This window comes from Gekko japonicus, unplaced genomic scaffold (genome assembly GCF_001447785.1).
Source record: "Gekko japonicus isolate JY-2015 unplaced genomic scaffold, Gekko_japonicus_V1.1 scaffold181, whole genome shotgun sequence".
NCBI lineage: Eukaryota > Metazoa > Chordata > Lepidosauria > Squamata > Gekkonidae > Gekko > Gekko japonicus.
The window spans coordinates 823,185-838,909 of record NW_015171507.1 but is presented as its reverse complement, the minus strand read 5'-3'; the positions used below and the strand labels follow the sequence as shown (position 1 = coordinate 838,909).

General features: G+C 50.1%; 1 protein-coding gene across 1 annotated transcript in view; it reads right to left on the bottom strand.

Moving 5' to 3' along the window:
• LOC107117216 (filamin-interacting protein FAM101A-like) overlaps positions 1-14,955 on the bottom strand; it is a 34,516-nt gene extending 19,561 nt beyond the window's left edge. Inside the window, exons 1-2 of the mRNA XM_015419295.1 lie at positions 14,582-14,955; positions 9,630-9,736 (exon numbers count right to left, since the gene is read on the bottom strand). Of these exons, the coding sequence (XP_015274781.1) occupies positions 9,630-9,736; positions 14,582-14,800 (326 nt within the window). The 5' untranslated portion in view covers positions 14,801-14,955. The remainder of the gene's footprint in view (positions 1-9,629; positions 9,737-14,581) is intronic.
• Positions 14,956-15,725: the final 770 nt, after the last annotated feature.

Here is a 15,725-nt window from a genome sequence, read left to right as displayed (position 1 = left end):
CTATTGTGCTAATGAGTTCAAAAAAAGCTTTTTCTAATGCAAAAAAGCCCTGGTTATGCTAATGAACTCCTGCACCTCTTGTCTGAATTGTGTTAATCTTTTCTATTGCTGGTTTTGCAATGAAGCCAGGATGGCCTCAGGCAAAGGATCCGGGTGGGGTGGGGTGGATACATCATTTCGCCCTCATTGCCCCCAGTGCCGCCTTAGCCCTCAGCCCCACACACGAGCCAGATCCCATTGCCAACTCTGGGTTAAGAAATTCCTGGAGATTCGGGGATACAGCATGGGGGTGGGTGGGTTTGAGGACGCGAAGGACCTCACAGAGTCCACCCTGCAAAGCAGCCGTTTTCTCCAAGGGAACTGATCTCTGTCATCGTGAGATCAGCTGCGATTCCAGGAAATCTCTAGTCCTCACACTGAGCCATGTAACCCTAAAGCCGGGGCAGCCAACACTACTTCCCTTGTTTCCCGGGTGTCTTTATCATTCATAAAATTTACATGTCTCTTCTCCGAAGACCTGCTTGAGGCAGGTCACCAAGTGACCCATGCTACAATCCTAAACGAAAGCACAGAAACACTAACATTAACAAACCATAACAACCCAGCCATTAAAAGCCCAGTTAGAGCAAACACAAACGCACACAAAACCTTGAAACTGTTTAGCGGCGTAAAATTATCCTCGTAAAACAGTCCTCAGGCTAGAAGCAGACCGTAAAAACAATTTTAAAAGATCAAACGCCTTTCGTTAAAAGCCTGTGTAAAAAAATAAATGCTTTGGCCTGACACCTAAAAAACAGGGTAGGCACCAGACGGGCCTCAAGAGGGAGGGCATTTCACAGGCGAGGTGCCACCGCTGAAAAAGCCCCGTTTCTGGTCGCTACCCATCTCATCACTGCAGGCAGTGGCGCAGGGACTGTGGAGAAGGCCTTAACTTCAGACGTTGTGGCTGAAATCTAAAAAACACTTTCCTGGGAGTAAGCCCTATTGAATAAAATGGAAGTAGACCTGCCTTAACTTCAGACGTTGTGGCTAAAATCTAAAAAACACTTTCCTGGGAGTAAGCCCTATTGAATAAAATGGAAGTAGACCTGCTTAGGATTGTACCCAGTGTAGATTCCCAACCCCTTGTGTCTTATGAGTTTGGGAAGCTCTACTGGGCATGTCCTGATTCTTTGAAGATGCCTAATGGAGGAAAGATGCATTTGTGACTCTAGCTCCTAAACACGGTCCGAATGCCGTCAGGGGTGGCAGCCTTAAGCAGCACCTGTTATTGAACCAAAAGTGCAGGTTGCCACCACAGAAAAGGCCATCTCTCTGCAAGATGCCAGCTTAATCTACAAAGGCAGGGGCACTCGAAAGAAGACTAAAGCTCCTTTATATCAGATGTCGACCTCAACTGATCTGGCTGCAACCCCTGTCTACCTGAGGGATTGACTTTCCCCACTGAGGTCAGGGTCGCAAAATCGCCTGACTCTCCCTGGCCCAAAAGACGCCAGATTGGCCATCCCCAGAGCGAGGGCCTTCTCAGGTGGCGGCGCCACACTGGTGGAATGAGCTCCTGGAAGACATCGGGGGCCCTACGGGACCTGTTACAGTTCCGCAGGGCCTGTAAAATGGAGCTCTTCCGCCAGGCCTTCGATTAGGAGCCGCCACTGATGAATGAGCTATCGACAACTGGACTATTATGGACCCCATGCTGCTGGCATTCAGAACAACTTCGGACACCGCCCTCGCCTCATCGGACCGCCTCACAGAAATTCGCCATCTGAACGCAACTGCACTTTATGTAATTTATTTGTAGTTTGAAATGTTATAATATTGTATTTACTGTGTTTTATTGTACAGTTTTAAACTGTTGTACGCCGCCCTGAGCCTGCCTGTTAGGGTTGCCAAATGGGCCCGGGGGGCGGGGAATCCCCCGCTTTGGAGGCCCGATTTTCGACGCGACAAAAATCGGGTCACCCGGATGTGACGTCGCACGCTGGGGGCGGGGCCACAGCCATTTGAGGGGAAAACTCTATTTTTGCCCTCAAATGGCTGTGGCCCCGCCCCCAGCGTGCGACGTCACATCCGGGTGACGTAGATATCGGGGGCGCGCACCAGGAGGTACCCGGGAGTCCCCCGCCGAGGAGGTAAGTAACGTTTGGCAACCCTACTGCCTGTGCAGGCAAGGTGGGATATACATCGAAATAAATAAATAAGTAAGTAAGTAAGTAAGTAAAACCCCAGTGCTTGTTCTCCCAACTCTACTGCTTTTGCCCAACTCCAAACAAGATCCAGCAGTCCATCCAAACTGGGTCCCCGTCTTGCTGGAACTTGTCCTTCTGTTCTCACACATTCGGCTGCCGGAGGCCCAGCCAACAGATCAGTAAGTTCCCCAGACTCTTCCTCACTGTTTCCTGCCAGAAATTGTTTTCTCCAATTTTTAAAAAAAGGAATCTGGACTTTGGTGCAGCAGCTGCAAAACAGGGAAAAGTTTGGGGGGGGGGAGTGAAAGGCTAGCACAAGCACGCTTTTATTCATGAGCACATGTTGATGTGCTGGAGAGAAGCTGCTGGACGATTCTGTATCTGGCCCTTGCTCCAAATTTTCTCAACACCGAGGGAAAGGGGCAGATCAAAACCACATTCAGATACCCCGAGGCAATGCAGCACTGACTGCGAAGTCACCCCTGAACGGCCATAAATCTATGCAGAAGGTACCATAAAACCCAATGATCAAAGAAAGCGAAAGCAGCATGCAGTGCAGAGGGTACCATAAAATCCGATGATCAAAGAAAGCGAAAGCAGCATGCAGTGCAGAGGGTACCATAAAATCCGATGATCAAAGAAAGCGAAAGCAGCATGCAATGCAGAGGGGGATTTCTGTTCCAACGTGGGTTTGGTAAAACAACGGAGGGAAAAGCCAACGCAGAATCGCCTGCTGTCAGGATCCAGAGATGTACAGACACTATTTACAGCAATCTTGTTAGCCGCACATACCCTTGTCAAGGGAAAGCATCCATTAAAACAGAAAAAATGCCCATTTTGGACTGTACTGACTAACAACCATCACTCATGCCTACTTTTGCTAGAAAAGGGGGAAAGGACTGGGAGGGAGTGTGGGTTTTCCTTCTTCCCCTGGTCTTCTCAAGAAACAGTGCAGGCAGAACAGAAACCAAGAACATTATTTCAGCCTTTCAGCCCAGTACAGAGACTAAGAGACAATTTACTTCATTCATTCCTTTTATTTGTCAACAGTGGGAACCCAAAGCAGCTTGTATTGATCTCCTCTCCTCCATTTTATCCTCAGAAGAACCCTGTGGGGTAGGCTGGACTGACAGTATGTTACTGGCCCAAGGTCACCCCCAACAAGTTGCCATGGTAGAGTGCAGCATTCGAACCTGGGTCTTTCAGATCCTAGTCTAACACTTTAACCACTACACACCACACTGGGCCAGTTGCACAACTAAAAATGAAATGGCATGGATTTTAGAACCGCACCCAACACCACCTAATTCTAGTTAAAACAAAGCACAAGACACGGCAAGGTGTAGTAGAGTGAGACACTGCAGAAAAGTTTTTTAGCATCTGGCTCACACATTTCTGTCTCAGCTCAGGAAGGATGGCTCCAGAAGAGCAAACTAATTTATGCAGTAGCGAAATCGCTCACTCACAACCAGGGGTCGTTTCGTAGATAAAGAGCTAGGGGAATTCATTAGCATAACTCATTAGCATATGCCACACCCCCTGACATCACCGGAAGTGTGTCATAAGGCCACCCTCCCCGCCCCCAACGGTCCCGGCCGCCGCTGCCCAACTTACCCTCCCTCTTCTCCTGTCTCCTCCTGGCTGAATGAGGGCCGGAAGCGGGGCGGCCGGAAGCGGGGGGCGGGGCTTCGTCATGTGCCCCACCCCCCGTATCTCACCCGGGGGAACTGCGATCCCCCCGAAATGACCTCTGCTCACAACTTTAATGCCAGTAGCTCACAAAGTAGAATTTCTGCTCACAAGACTTCACAGCTTAGAGGGAGCTTTGCTTCCAACCCAAAAGAGGGCATCTCCATCAGTTTTTTTAAAGAGAGCCCAAAAGAGGGCAGACGCCAAAAAAAGAAGACATGCCCTCAAAAAAAGAGGACATCTGGTAACCCTAGCTTAATCCTTCATCAGCCAAGCCTGCACTGGACCAAGGGAAGAACAGCCAGAACAGGATGTAGCCTCCTAACTAGGTCTGTGGTTTCCTTTTTCCTTTAGTTCTACCCACCTCCTGCACAACCGTATGTTGCCAGGGCAGCCTTGTTAGTGTGTGGAAGCAAAAAAACCAAAACTATGACAACTCCTAATCCCCCCCCCCTATTTTTCAGTATTAATGCCACTTCACTGATCCTAGTTGGAAGCTTAGAATGCATTTGATAGTATTTATTTATTTATTCAATTTTTAGACTGGCCCCCCATACTTGGGGTTCATGGCGGTGCTTGGGGCTCAGAGCAGTATATAGTAGTAAAGAAGCAAACCTCTGTTAATATTATGAACAGAAGGGGGGAGTTAATATTTCCTCCTTAAAGTAGTAAAAGGATGCTCCCCCTCTCCTTCCAACCTTAAAATGCATGATTATAAATGTTCATCTGCCTCAGTGGTAACAAATGAGGAACAGAAGTTAGATTTTTATTTATCTTTTTTATATTCCACCATTACCCCCCAGGGAGACTCAAAGCAACATTCACCTCACAAAAACCCTGTGAGGCAGGTTAGGCTGGGAGGGAATGGCAGGCCCGGCATCACTCAGCAAGCTACCACGGCGTGAATGGGGATTTGCACCTGGGTTTCCCAGTACCCAGTCCAACACTTTAACCACTATATCTGGAGATAACCTCGGCCGAGATATTCCAGTTCCTTTTATTTCTGACCCTGGAATTCCCACGATCATGCCGAAGCTGGTGGCCCAATTTTGACTCTCCTAGGTTTATTTTCTGATGAGTTATGCCTGCCACAAATGGACAGACGCACGGACATGTGGATCCTTTTATTATTTTAGACGCAGGCTAACAGCGATTCGTTTTGTTATGATATTTGGTTTGGATCAGGGTCGTACGGGCTGGAGGCCCAGATAGAACCTTTGTCCGGGGGCCCGTGGTGGCTCTCGGCAGCCCCGGACGGACTAGTAAACATTTTAAAGAGCTAGTAAACTTCTCTGAAACCCTAGGTAAAGGTAAAGGTTCCCTTGCTCGAAAGCCAGTCAAATCCGACTCTAGGGTTGCGGTGCTCATCTCCGTTTCCAAGCCAAAGAGCCAGCGCTGTCCGAAGATGTTTCCGTGGTCATGTGGCCGGCATGACTCAACACCAAGGCGCACGGAACGCTGTGACCTTCCCACCGAAGTGGTCCCTATTTATCTACTTGCAATTTCTTGCTTTCGAACTGCTAGGTTGGCGGGAGCTGGAACTAGAGACGGGCGCTCACTCCATCATGCGGCACCCGGGTCTCGAACTGCTGAACTACCGACCTTCCACAGCCTGCAGTTCAGCGTCTTAACCACTTGAGCCACCACAGTTCCCTGAAACCCTAGGCAGGGTAGTTACAATACTTGTTTCAGCACTGTACTGATCCGATCATGGGGGATTTTTCCTAACCTCTTCTTTATTCTCTCCCCCCGCCCCAGGCCACCTTTCTTTTTTTACTGCACCTTCTGTCTGTTCTTCCGCAGGTGGAGACAGATTACCAAGGAAGTCCGACTTTCTCCCTCCATCCGAACGCGGTACAGTCAAAAAGCAAAACGGAGTGCCTGCACTTGAAGAGCCAGAAGGAAATAACAGCTTTTCTTCCCCCCCCCCCCTTCAGTTCTAAGACCAGTAGCATACCTTGAATCGCTCTCTGGACCTCTAACCAGCTGATCTGGGAGCACAGCTCACCAAAAGGGAAAAGGACATTCCATCCAGCTCTGAGATTCTATAAGAAGTCCAGGTAAGCGGACTGCGAGTTTCTCGAATCTGGACTCTGGCGAGTCTCGATAAGTGTGCCCGCACACACACAAACACACACGCACATATATACATAACTTAAAAATTTTTTAAAAAGCAAAGCTGCCACCGGCATTTCCAATAACCACAAACAGACGAAGGCCTGAAATTCTAGCAACGCAGTGGTCTCTTGCGCCAGAGCTGTGCATACTCCTGGCCAAAAAAAGTATCCATGTGCTATGCCAAGGAATCCAAGCTCCAAGCCAAGGAAACACAAATGCGCCACTCAGAATAAATTATGGAAAGCAAGCAAATTTTCATAAAGTTACTTATACTGGATAGTGTATCCTCGTTGGAGGGGTTTCTTTTTGCAGGATCTTGAGTTGTTTTGGCAACGGCGGAGGGGAGGCACAGGAGAATGAGGGCAGGGACTCGATGTCTGTGCCAGGGAGAGACGTTCCACCCCAGACCACTGGAAGTCTGTCAACAGTCCCTCTAGCTCCTGGCTGCTTAGCAGACCTGGCTTCCCATGTCCACAATCTTGAGGGCCAGTAACCCCCTTTTTTTTTAACCCAGGAGGAACTCAAGATTCCAGCCTCTTCCCTAGATTTTGAATCTTAACAGTGTATCTTGATACAAGCCCTGCTTTTAAGGCTATGGGTGGACATGCTTGGGATGCCGAGTCCGAAAAGATAGCCCGACGTGCCGCCATTTTGAATCGGTCGCCGTGATCTCTCCTCTGCTTCTCCTCAGAGGATTCCCAGACGCCTCTCTGCGCAACCTCGCTCTTATTTGTTTAGTTCATTTGATTTCTATCCCGCTCCGCCTCCTACAAGCAGGACTCAGGGAGGCGTACAACATATAATATGCGTAAAACAGTAATAATAAGAAGCACAATATTAAAATGCATATACAATACAGCAGGGGTCATTTCCTGCAGGAGCGCACAGGAGCGGAACTCTGGCAGTAAAGAGCCCAGGGGGCGGGCACATGCAACAAGCCCCACCCCCTGCTCCCAGCAGCCCTCAGTCAGAGCAAGAAGCGGCCAGGTAAGTTGCAGAAGCCCCCCCTCCCCCCCCGTCCAAAACAGTCCAGTGGCACCTTTAAGACCAAGTTTTATTCGGGTACAAACTCTCCCTCCTCTGCAAGGACAGATCTGCACGTCCCCCCCCCCCAAATAGCTAGCAATCCAAAACTGTCCAGTGGAGCCTGAGCAGTGGGTGTTGCCTTCTGACACACTTCCGGTGATGTCAGGGGGCGTGGCGTATGCAAATAAGTTATCCGAACAAGTTATGCGAATAAGCTCCTGCACCTCTTGTTCTACGAAATGACCCCTGCAATACAGTCAATCAGATGGTGCCATGCATCTATCTCTCAACTGGATGAGGTGGCGGGCATCCGATCCGGATTTCACTCATAAGGGGGTTTTAAGCTGGAAAAAGTAAAACATGAAGGGGGGGGGAACCCGGGAGGCCACTGATTTCCCCAACCGTTGCTGTCCTCAGTTGTATGCCCGGCGGAACATCTCAGTCTTACAGGCCCTACGGAACGGAGCCAGGTCCCACAGGGCCCGGAATTCTCTTCTTAGTGAGATCCGGGCTCTGTGGGACCCATTCTGTAAAACAGCTGGACTGTTTTGGGACCAGGGACTACCACCATTTTGGTACCAGTTGAGCGTAATGCTCTCTGAGGGGCATAGAGGAAGAGGCGGTCCCGTAGATACGATGGTCCCAAGCTGTTGCCAAGTGTGTAATGCTGATCATATGCCAATCGGATCGCATTTCCTCATGCTCTAACAAAGTAGTAAAAGGATGCTTCACCTCCCCCTCCACACGCATGATCATACATGTTAATCTGCCTCAGCGGTCGCAAATGAAGACCGTATTTGCTGACCCACGCTTGCGCTGCTCGTGTGTACCGATTTAATGTGCGTTTAAGGGGCGCTGGGTTGTAAACCCAGGGCGCAGTCCCAACAGCTGGAATATTTACATCTTGTTTTGAGTGAGAAATTGCTCAGTTATCCTCAGATACTTGAGAAATAAAATGGAATTGAGGAATGTACTTTTCTCCCTTTCTCACAATGCAAGAACTCGTGGGCACTCCATGAAATTGCTGAGCAGTCGGGTTAGAACAGATAAAAGGAAGTCCTTCTTCACCCAAAGAGTGATTCACACATGGGATTCACTGCCGCAGGAGGTGGCGGCGGCTACGAGCAGGGACGGCTTCAAGAGGGAATTAGATAAGCATATGGAACAGAGGTCCATCAGTGGTTCTTAGCCACAAGGTAAAGATAGGGGCTCTGGGGCAAGGGATGCTCTGTCTTCTTGGTGCTGGAGGGGGGCAACAGTGGGAGGGCTTCTAGTGTCCTGGCCCCACTGCTGGACCTCCTGATGGCACCCGGCATTTTTGGCCACTGTGTGACAGAGTGTGTTGGACTAGATGGGCCATTGGCCTGATCCAACATCGGATTCTCTTATGTTCTTATGTCAGATCCAGCTCTTGAAGAGCGCCCAGTTGAGCGATGAGGTTTGGTTCCCATAGCAGCATGGGTAGAGCTTGGGGTCAGCAGGGAGAGTGGTTAAACCTAAAAACTCACTTTCCAAAATTGGGTGGGGTTGCTAAAGCCCCATCCACTGTTGGCAGGAATCCTGCCTGTATGTTCTCTCTCTCAGTTCCTAGACTCCAAAATGGAGAACCCCTTTGAAATTACATAGACAGTCGCCAGGGGAATTTCCTTTTGGAGTTCCATTCTGGCTTCTCAAGATGAGGCTACACTGAACCTTGACCTGGCGACCTGAGGACGCCAGGCAGGATTCGTGTTGTGTGCCACTACACAGCTCTGGCCATAAGACAACTGGAGGGAGACCAACCAAGGAGGGTGGCTCCTTGCCTGGATAATCCTGATTGGGTCTCCAGTGTTCCCTCTAAGCTGAATTAGTGTGAGCTAGCTCACAGTTGTTTAGCCTCCGGCTCACACATTTTCGTCTTAGCTCAGGAAGGATGGCTCCAGAGCAAACTAATTTAGGCAGCAGCCAGAATCGCTCGCTCACAACTTTCATGCCAGAGGCTCACGAAGTGGAACTTTTGCTCACAAGACTCCACAGCTTAGAGGGAGCATTGGTTGCCAGTGACACTCCAATAAAAGGTTCCATGTCAGGCTGACTCACTTCCTTGAGCAGCAAAGACACACACACACACCCACTCCCTTTTCTCATTATCTCTGCTTTATTCTGCTCTTGACTGCTTGGGAGACCGGTCTGATGGCGGATTTCTGCAGCACAACTTCTGCACAGTTCCGGTCGCGTATCAATCAATTCTGCATGACCGACGCCTCAGTTTTCGCTAAGGGCCGGGATATTTTCACCCCCGCTTCCAAGGGAACAAAGAGGGTTCGGTGCCAAAGAAGTGAAAATATCAGCAATTTAGAGAGACAGATGTTTTCCAGCGATTTTAACAATGGAGGGGGAAATGTGTGTGCGCGTCCCCGGGTTTTTCACGTTGCTTTTCTGGGCCTCACACAGATGTCGCAAGCAAAAAAAGGTTTAAAATGAGGACGCAGCAGCTGCACAAATAAAGCCCACTCTTTCATGTAAGTGTGATCTGTCGAGTGCAGTCTTCAAAACGTTGGCGGTTTCAGCCTGGCGATCAGGACTTTTGGAAGGGTTGATGGGAGAGAGACGGCAGGGGGAACTTACCCGTTTTTCCCTACGGCAGTTGCTAGTCTAAAACTGAAAGACGGGGGCACCTTGTCTCTGCCTCCAGAGGGAGACGGGAAAAAGCAATGCTTTCCACCAATAACTCCCTATAATTTTAAACAACTGTAATACAATGAAGGGCCACGGCGGCTCAGAGGTTAAGACGCTGAGCTGCAGACCGGAAGGTCTGTAGTTCGGCAGTTCGAGACCCGAGTGTGCCGCATGACGGAGTGAGCTCCCATCTCGGGCCCCAGCTCCTGCCAAGCTAGCACAGTTCGAAAGCAATGAATTGCAAGAAGATAAATAGGTACCGATTCAGTGGGAAGGTAACAGCGTTCCATGCACCTCGGCGTTTAGTCATGCCGGCCACATGACCACGGAAACATCTTCGGACAGCGCTGGCTCTTCGGCTTGGAAACTGAGATGAGCACCGCCCCCCGGAATCAGATTCGACTGGTTTTCGAGCAAAGGAAACCTTTACCTTTAATATAAGGAAAGCTCTTGGTCCTTTTGAGTGGCCCCCACCTTGGTAAATAAAGTTGGTGTCTTGCAGGAAAAGGGCCTTTTCCGGGATGGCCCCAGTGGCGGTATCAGAGGATTATAGGAGAAGTGCTTCTTGATACCCTGCATAATGACTGTATGCAACTCACTGGCATAAGGTGAAGGGATGGTTGCTGGCTTAGATGGCTTTTGCTTCAGCCCTTCTGCTAATGTCTGTTTTATTCGACTGGTCCAGGACCATAATAAATTATCAACTGATCGAGCAAAGCAAAGGTGTCGCCAGTTGCCATGCCTTGGTTTTGTGCCAACGTTCTTGGGAGCTGCAAAAAGTGGGAAAACTTAAAGGTTTGACAATGCTGTTAACGTAGTGAAGGGTGCGAGTTTTTTTGTTTCATTTCTAAAACCTCAGCAGGTTTCAGCTTGCTCAGTGCCTGCACACAGGAGAGATTTCCAGCAAGCCCCCCTGGAAACGTCCCTGACTTTCCCAAAGTACAACTCTTAACTGAGTAAACAGACGAACCCCTCCTGCATCCTTTCCAATCTGTGCCAGCAAATTTTATTCCTACCTCCACAGTCACAAGGACCAGAAAACTACTTTTCTAAAAAAAAGAATGTCCATGTTTTCAAATATGTACAAATCCTCCATCTATAAGAATAATGTCCATGTTTTCAAATATGTACAAATCCTCCATCTATAAGAATATCAGAAGAAGAGCCCTGCTGGATCAGACCAGCGGTGCATTTAGTCCAGCATCCTGTCTCACACAGTGGCCACCCAGTTCCTCTGGAGGGCCAACAGCAGGGCACAGAGGCCGAGGCCTTCATAAGAACATCAGAAGAGCCCTGCTGGATCAGACCAGCGGTGCATTTAGTCCAGCATCCTGTCTCACACAGTGGCCACCCAGTTCCTCTGGAGGGCCAACAGCAGGGCACAGAGGCCGAGGCCTTCATAAGAACATCAGAAGAGCCCTGCTGGATGAGACCAGTGAGGGTCCATCTACTCCAGCATCCTGTCTCACACAGTGGCCAACCAGTTCCTCTGGAGGGCCAACAGCAGGGCACAGAGGCTGAGGCCTTCCCCTGATGTTGCCTCCTAGCTCTGGGATTCAGAGGTTTAGTGCCTCCGTTTGTTAGATGTTAAAGTGCTCAGTGGCTCCGATGTTTATTGTAAGGAAAATCTCTTTTCCGAAGCCGTAGGAGGGAATCTTTTGCATTCCAAAACAACCCCACATTTCTAAGCTTCCCTCCCCTAAAGCAGAATTCTTGGCATTATTTATATTATATTTGCATAATCAGTCCTTATTAAGAGTGTACTGGTTTGTCTGAACGTTAGGCACTTACTTAAATGGAATACTTAATCACTGAAATGCTTAATCGCTTAAGTGAATACTTAAATGGGAGGGGAAAGGGCGGGGCGGGAGGGGCGGAGTGCCTACCCTTGCAGAAAAAAATGCCTACCTCCAATTTCCAACCACTTGGTGCCAGATGCTGGCTGCGCATGTCCTGCTCTGCTGGGAACGGCCCCAACAGCAAAGAACAGTGTGCACGTGGTAGACTGCTGAGGGTAGGGGGAATTGTGCTGCTCAAATGGGAAGTAAACGCTTCTTGTTTCCTCCTTAGCCAGCACAAAGAGTCCATGGCCAGGAAGCTGCTGGGTCCTCCTGCCAGCCAAGCCCCTATTAAAGGCAAAGGTGGAAAGGACTTGCTCGACAGCCAGTCGAATCCGACTCTAGGGGGTGGTGCTCATCTCCGTTTCCAAGCCGAAGAGCCAGCGCTGTCCGAAGAGATTTCCATGGTCATGTGGCCGGCATGACTAAACGCCGAGGCGCATGGAATGTCGTTACCTTCCCACCAAAGCCGTACCTATTTATCTACTTGCAATTTCTTGCTTTCAAACTGCTAGGTTGGCGGGAGCTGGGGCCAAAGACAGGCGCTCACTCCGTCACGCGGCACTCGGGCCTCGAACTGCCGAACTACCGACCTTCCGGTCTGCAGCTCAGCATCTTAACCTCTGAGCCACCGTGGCCCTAATTATTACTTCTCATCTTTCGTTCTGCATTTTCTTGTCACTGGAAGGACGAGGAGCTCTAGAAGGCCATCATGGTGTGTACTCTGACCAACGAAAATCTCATTCAGCTACTCTTCTGGCTCTTGCAATTCACCAGGCATTGCCTAAATATATCTCTGCAACCACAAGGTCTAGAAAGTGCTCTCCCCCCCTTTTAAAAAATAACAAAGGCTTAGATTTTCAGGACATCCATGCCCCATTCCACAAGCTTGTCTTGTGGCCCTGTGGCATACACACCGCCCTATCCACTCACCTTAATAGAGCTGTCATCATCTGGGCTGTGCCACCAGAGGCCTACTAGGCCCAGGGAGCCTGGCTAGCAGTAGGGGAGGCTGGGCCTACAAACCCCAGAAGGCCTTGGGAAGTTTTGACGCCAATTTTGACCAATAGGGAAGGAGAAGGCTGGGGAATATAAGAACTGGTACAAGAGAAAAAGCTGTTCTTCCCAGGAAACAGAGCCAGAAGAGAGGCTGCTGTGGGGAAGAAACCCTCATCCTGAGGGAAGGGTGAGTAGTCTAAGGCCACTTGAGATAGTGAGATATTTAGACGCGTTAGGGCATTTGATTTCTTTTCACCCACTTACTGTTATTATTCTGCACCTTGTTGTTTGACCTCCTATAAAATAAACTTTTTCCTTGTTTCACTCTGCCTGGTCCTCATGCCTATTATTTGGCCAAAAGGGAGGTCTAAAGGTCTTGGGAGGGTGCTCTGGGCCTTCTCAAGGGAGCCTGGAACCAGAGTGGTGGCAGTGTCAGGTGACACCCCACCTGAGCCGTGACAGGAGCATACTTCTAGGTTAAGGAAATAAGATAGGTGTCTTGGCTTCACACCCTGACCTGGATGGCCGCAGCTAGCCCGATCTTGTCAGATCTCAGAAGCGATGCAGGTTAGTATGTGGATGGGAGACCATCAAGGAAGTCCAAGGTCGATGCAAAGAGGCAGGCAATGGCAAACCACCTCTAAGCATCTCTTGCCTCGAAAACCCTGCAGGGTCCCCTAAGACACATCAGCGTCATCATACAATATCCTTCACACACATATGCTGCTGTGCAGAGCTGTGGAAATATTTCTGATCCTTAGGAATCCCCCCCTTCCTGTGGGGTTTCTTCCCCACAGCAGCCTCTCTTCTGGCTCTGTTTCCTGGGAAGAACAGCTTTTTCTCTTGTACCAGTTCTTATATTCCCCAGCCCTCTTCTTCCCTATTGGTCAAAATTGGCGTCAAAACATCCTGTGCCAACCCTCTGCAGAAGCAAATAAATATTTTAGTTCCTAGGGGCCAGCATCGTATTCCTAGGTGCTTCAGCAACCCGGCACCTGGGAAATCAGGCTCCTGGGGACTTTCCCAACCTCACAACTCTGTTTTCAAAGGAATAAAGTGCTTCTCTAATTCATTCCTTAGTGGTTCATGCTTGACGTGTGGGGGGCGGGGCGGACAATAAAACACACCATTCACACTCTGAAGATATTATCGTCTTCCTGACTGACCGTCTGTTTGGCTCCAACGAAGATTGTAAGGGGCTGCTGAAGTCTCCTTTATAATTCGTTCTTTGGTTTTGTCGTTTTTCAGTACACAAATGTTATCTTGGTATCCGGGCTCCAAAACAGGTTTGAGCACCCCACTGACTGCAGACATACAATGGAGGCCTTTACACGGTCACTTGTTTGATCACCTGGGGTAAGTAAAAACCATCTCCAGGCGAACAGGCACAAATTTGGGGGGGGGGGTTTCTCCCTTTCAGGGTATTGGTGTATTGAAAATACGGACATGTTGGCAGGTTCCCTGGTAAACATTTTTGTGTATTTGTGTGTGTACTTTTGTAGACATAAAGAGCAATCCTACGAAGGTCTACTCAGAACCCTACTCAAGTTTCCTCTCCGGAAAGCATCCTTAGAACGGCACGCTTAATTTCTCAGACAATGTGAAGGATGACACATATTTGTGAGCAATACGCCCTCTACGCTGTGGAGTCTTGCGGGCAAAAATTCTACATTGTGAGCTACGGGCATTAAAGTTGTGAGTGAGCGATTTGGCTACTGCATCAATTAGTTTGCTCTGGAGCCCTCCTTCCCGAGCTGAGACAAAAATGTGTGAGCCGGAGGCTAAAAGACTGTGAGCCGGCTCACACTAACTCAGCTTAGAGGGAACAATGTCCGTGAGCCGCCTCTGTTAACGCAGCAAGCTTTTGACCTGCACAGAATTCTTAGAGCACTCCTGCCTAACTTAAATTGAAGAGTCCACCCAAAATGGGAGGATAATTCCAAGGAGGCGCTTTCCCACAAAACACGGCAGTGCTCGATCCTTGGGAACGATCTCACTCTCTCTCGCACGCACACACACCCTCCCCGGTTCCTGAAAACCCGGCCTTGAGGAAATGAGCCTTACCACTTTCCCCTCTTTGGCCTCCTTCCTGTGCCCGTGTCCCAGGATCTCTGTGGCGGCGCTGCTGCTCCCGGCTCTGTTTTCAATGATGCCCGGAGACAAGGAGTAAAAAGGGGGGCTGGGGCTGGGGGGCAGCCCAGAATCCGGGCTGTCCAGCAAGCCTTCCCGGTTCTTCTCTTTCAGACTGTCTTCCATGCCTTGCAGCTGAAGGTGACCCACCATGACTGGGGGGCAAAGTGAGGGCGAAGGCAGCCAAGCCGATGAGAATCCACCTCCTCCTGCGGGGAGGCCAGCGGCGGTGGGGCAGGCAACGGGGTCTGCCGTCGGCCCCCTCTGCTCAAGCTCTCCCCGGGACCTCCTGAGACCTGAGGCCTTCGTCCCCTCCCGGCTCCTCCGGCTGACCCTGTTGCAAGAAGCAGAGAGAGCAAGTGTAAGTCACGGGCTTTCCTCCGTCTATACTGTGCAATTCAGGGGGATGAAGGGGGGGGGAGTGGGGGACCAACGGCAAGGGGGCAGGAACTGGTCAGATGACCCAGGCTGGCCAAATCTCAGAAGCTAAGCAGGGTGGGCCCTGGTGAGCACTCGGATGGGAGACCACCAAGGAAGTCCAGGGCTGGTATGCAGAGGCAGGCAAGGGCAAAACCACCTCTGTTCGCCTCTCGCCTTGAAAACTCTACTGGGTGACCGTAAGTCAGCTGAGACGAGATAGCCCTTCCGACCACCAATTAACTACAGTTTGGTGCAGTGGTTAAGTGCGCGGACTCTGATCTGGGGGAACCGGGTTTGATTCCCCACTCCGCAGCTTGCAGCCAGCTGGGTGGCCTTGGGTCAGTCACAAGTTCTCTCAGAGCTGTTCTCTCAAGAGCAGTCTCTGTCAGAGCTCTCTCAGTCCCACAGGGTGTCTGTTGTGGGGAGGGGAAGGAGGAGGAGTTTGGAAGCTGCTCTGAGACTCCGAGGGAAGGGTGGGGTATAAATCCAATCTCTTCTCTTCTTCTTCTTCTTCTCCCTAACACAAGTACAAGGTTAAATGGGACCTCCTTTTCCATTGACCTGACCTGGGATCAGATCTCGGAAGCTAAGCAGGGTCGGCCCTCGCCATTACTTGCTCGGGAGACCGCCAAGAGAGCCAGGGGTCGCTATACAGAGG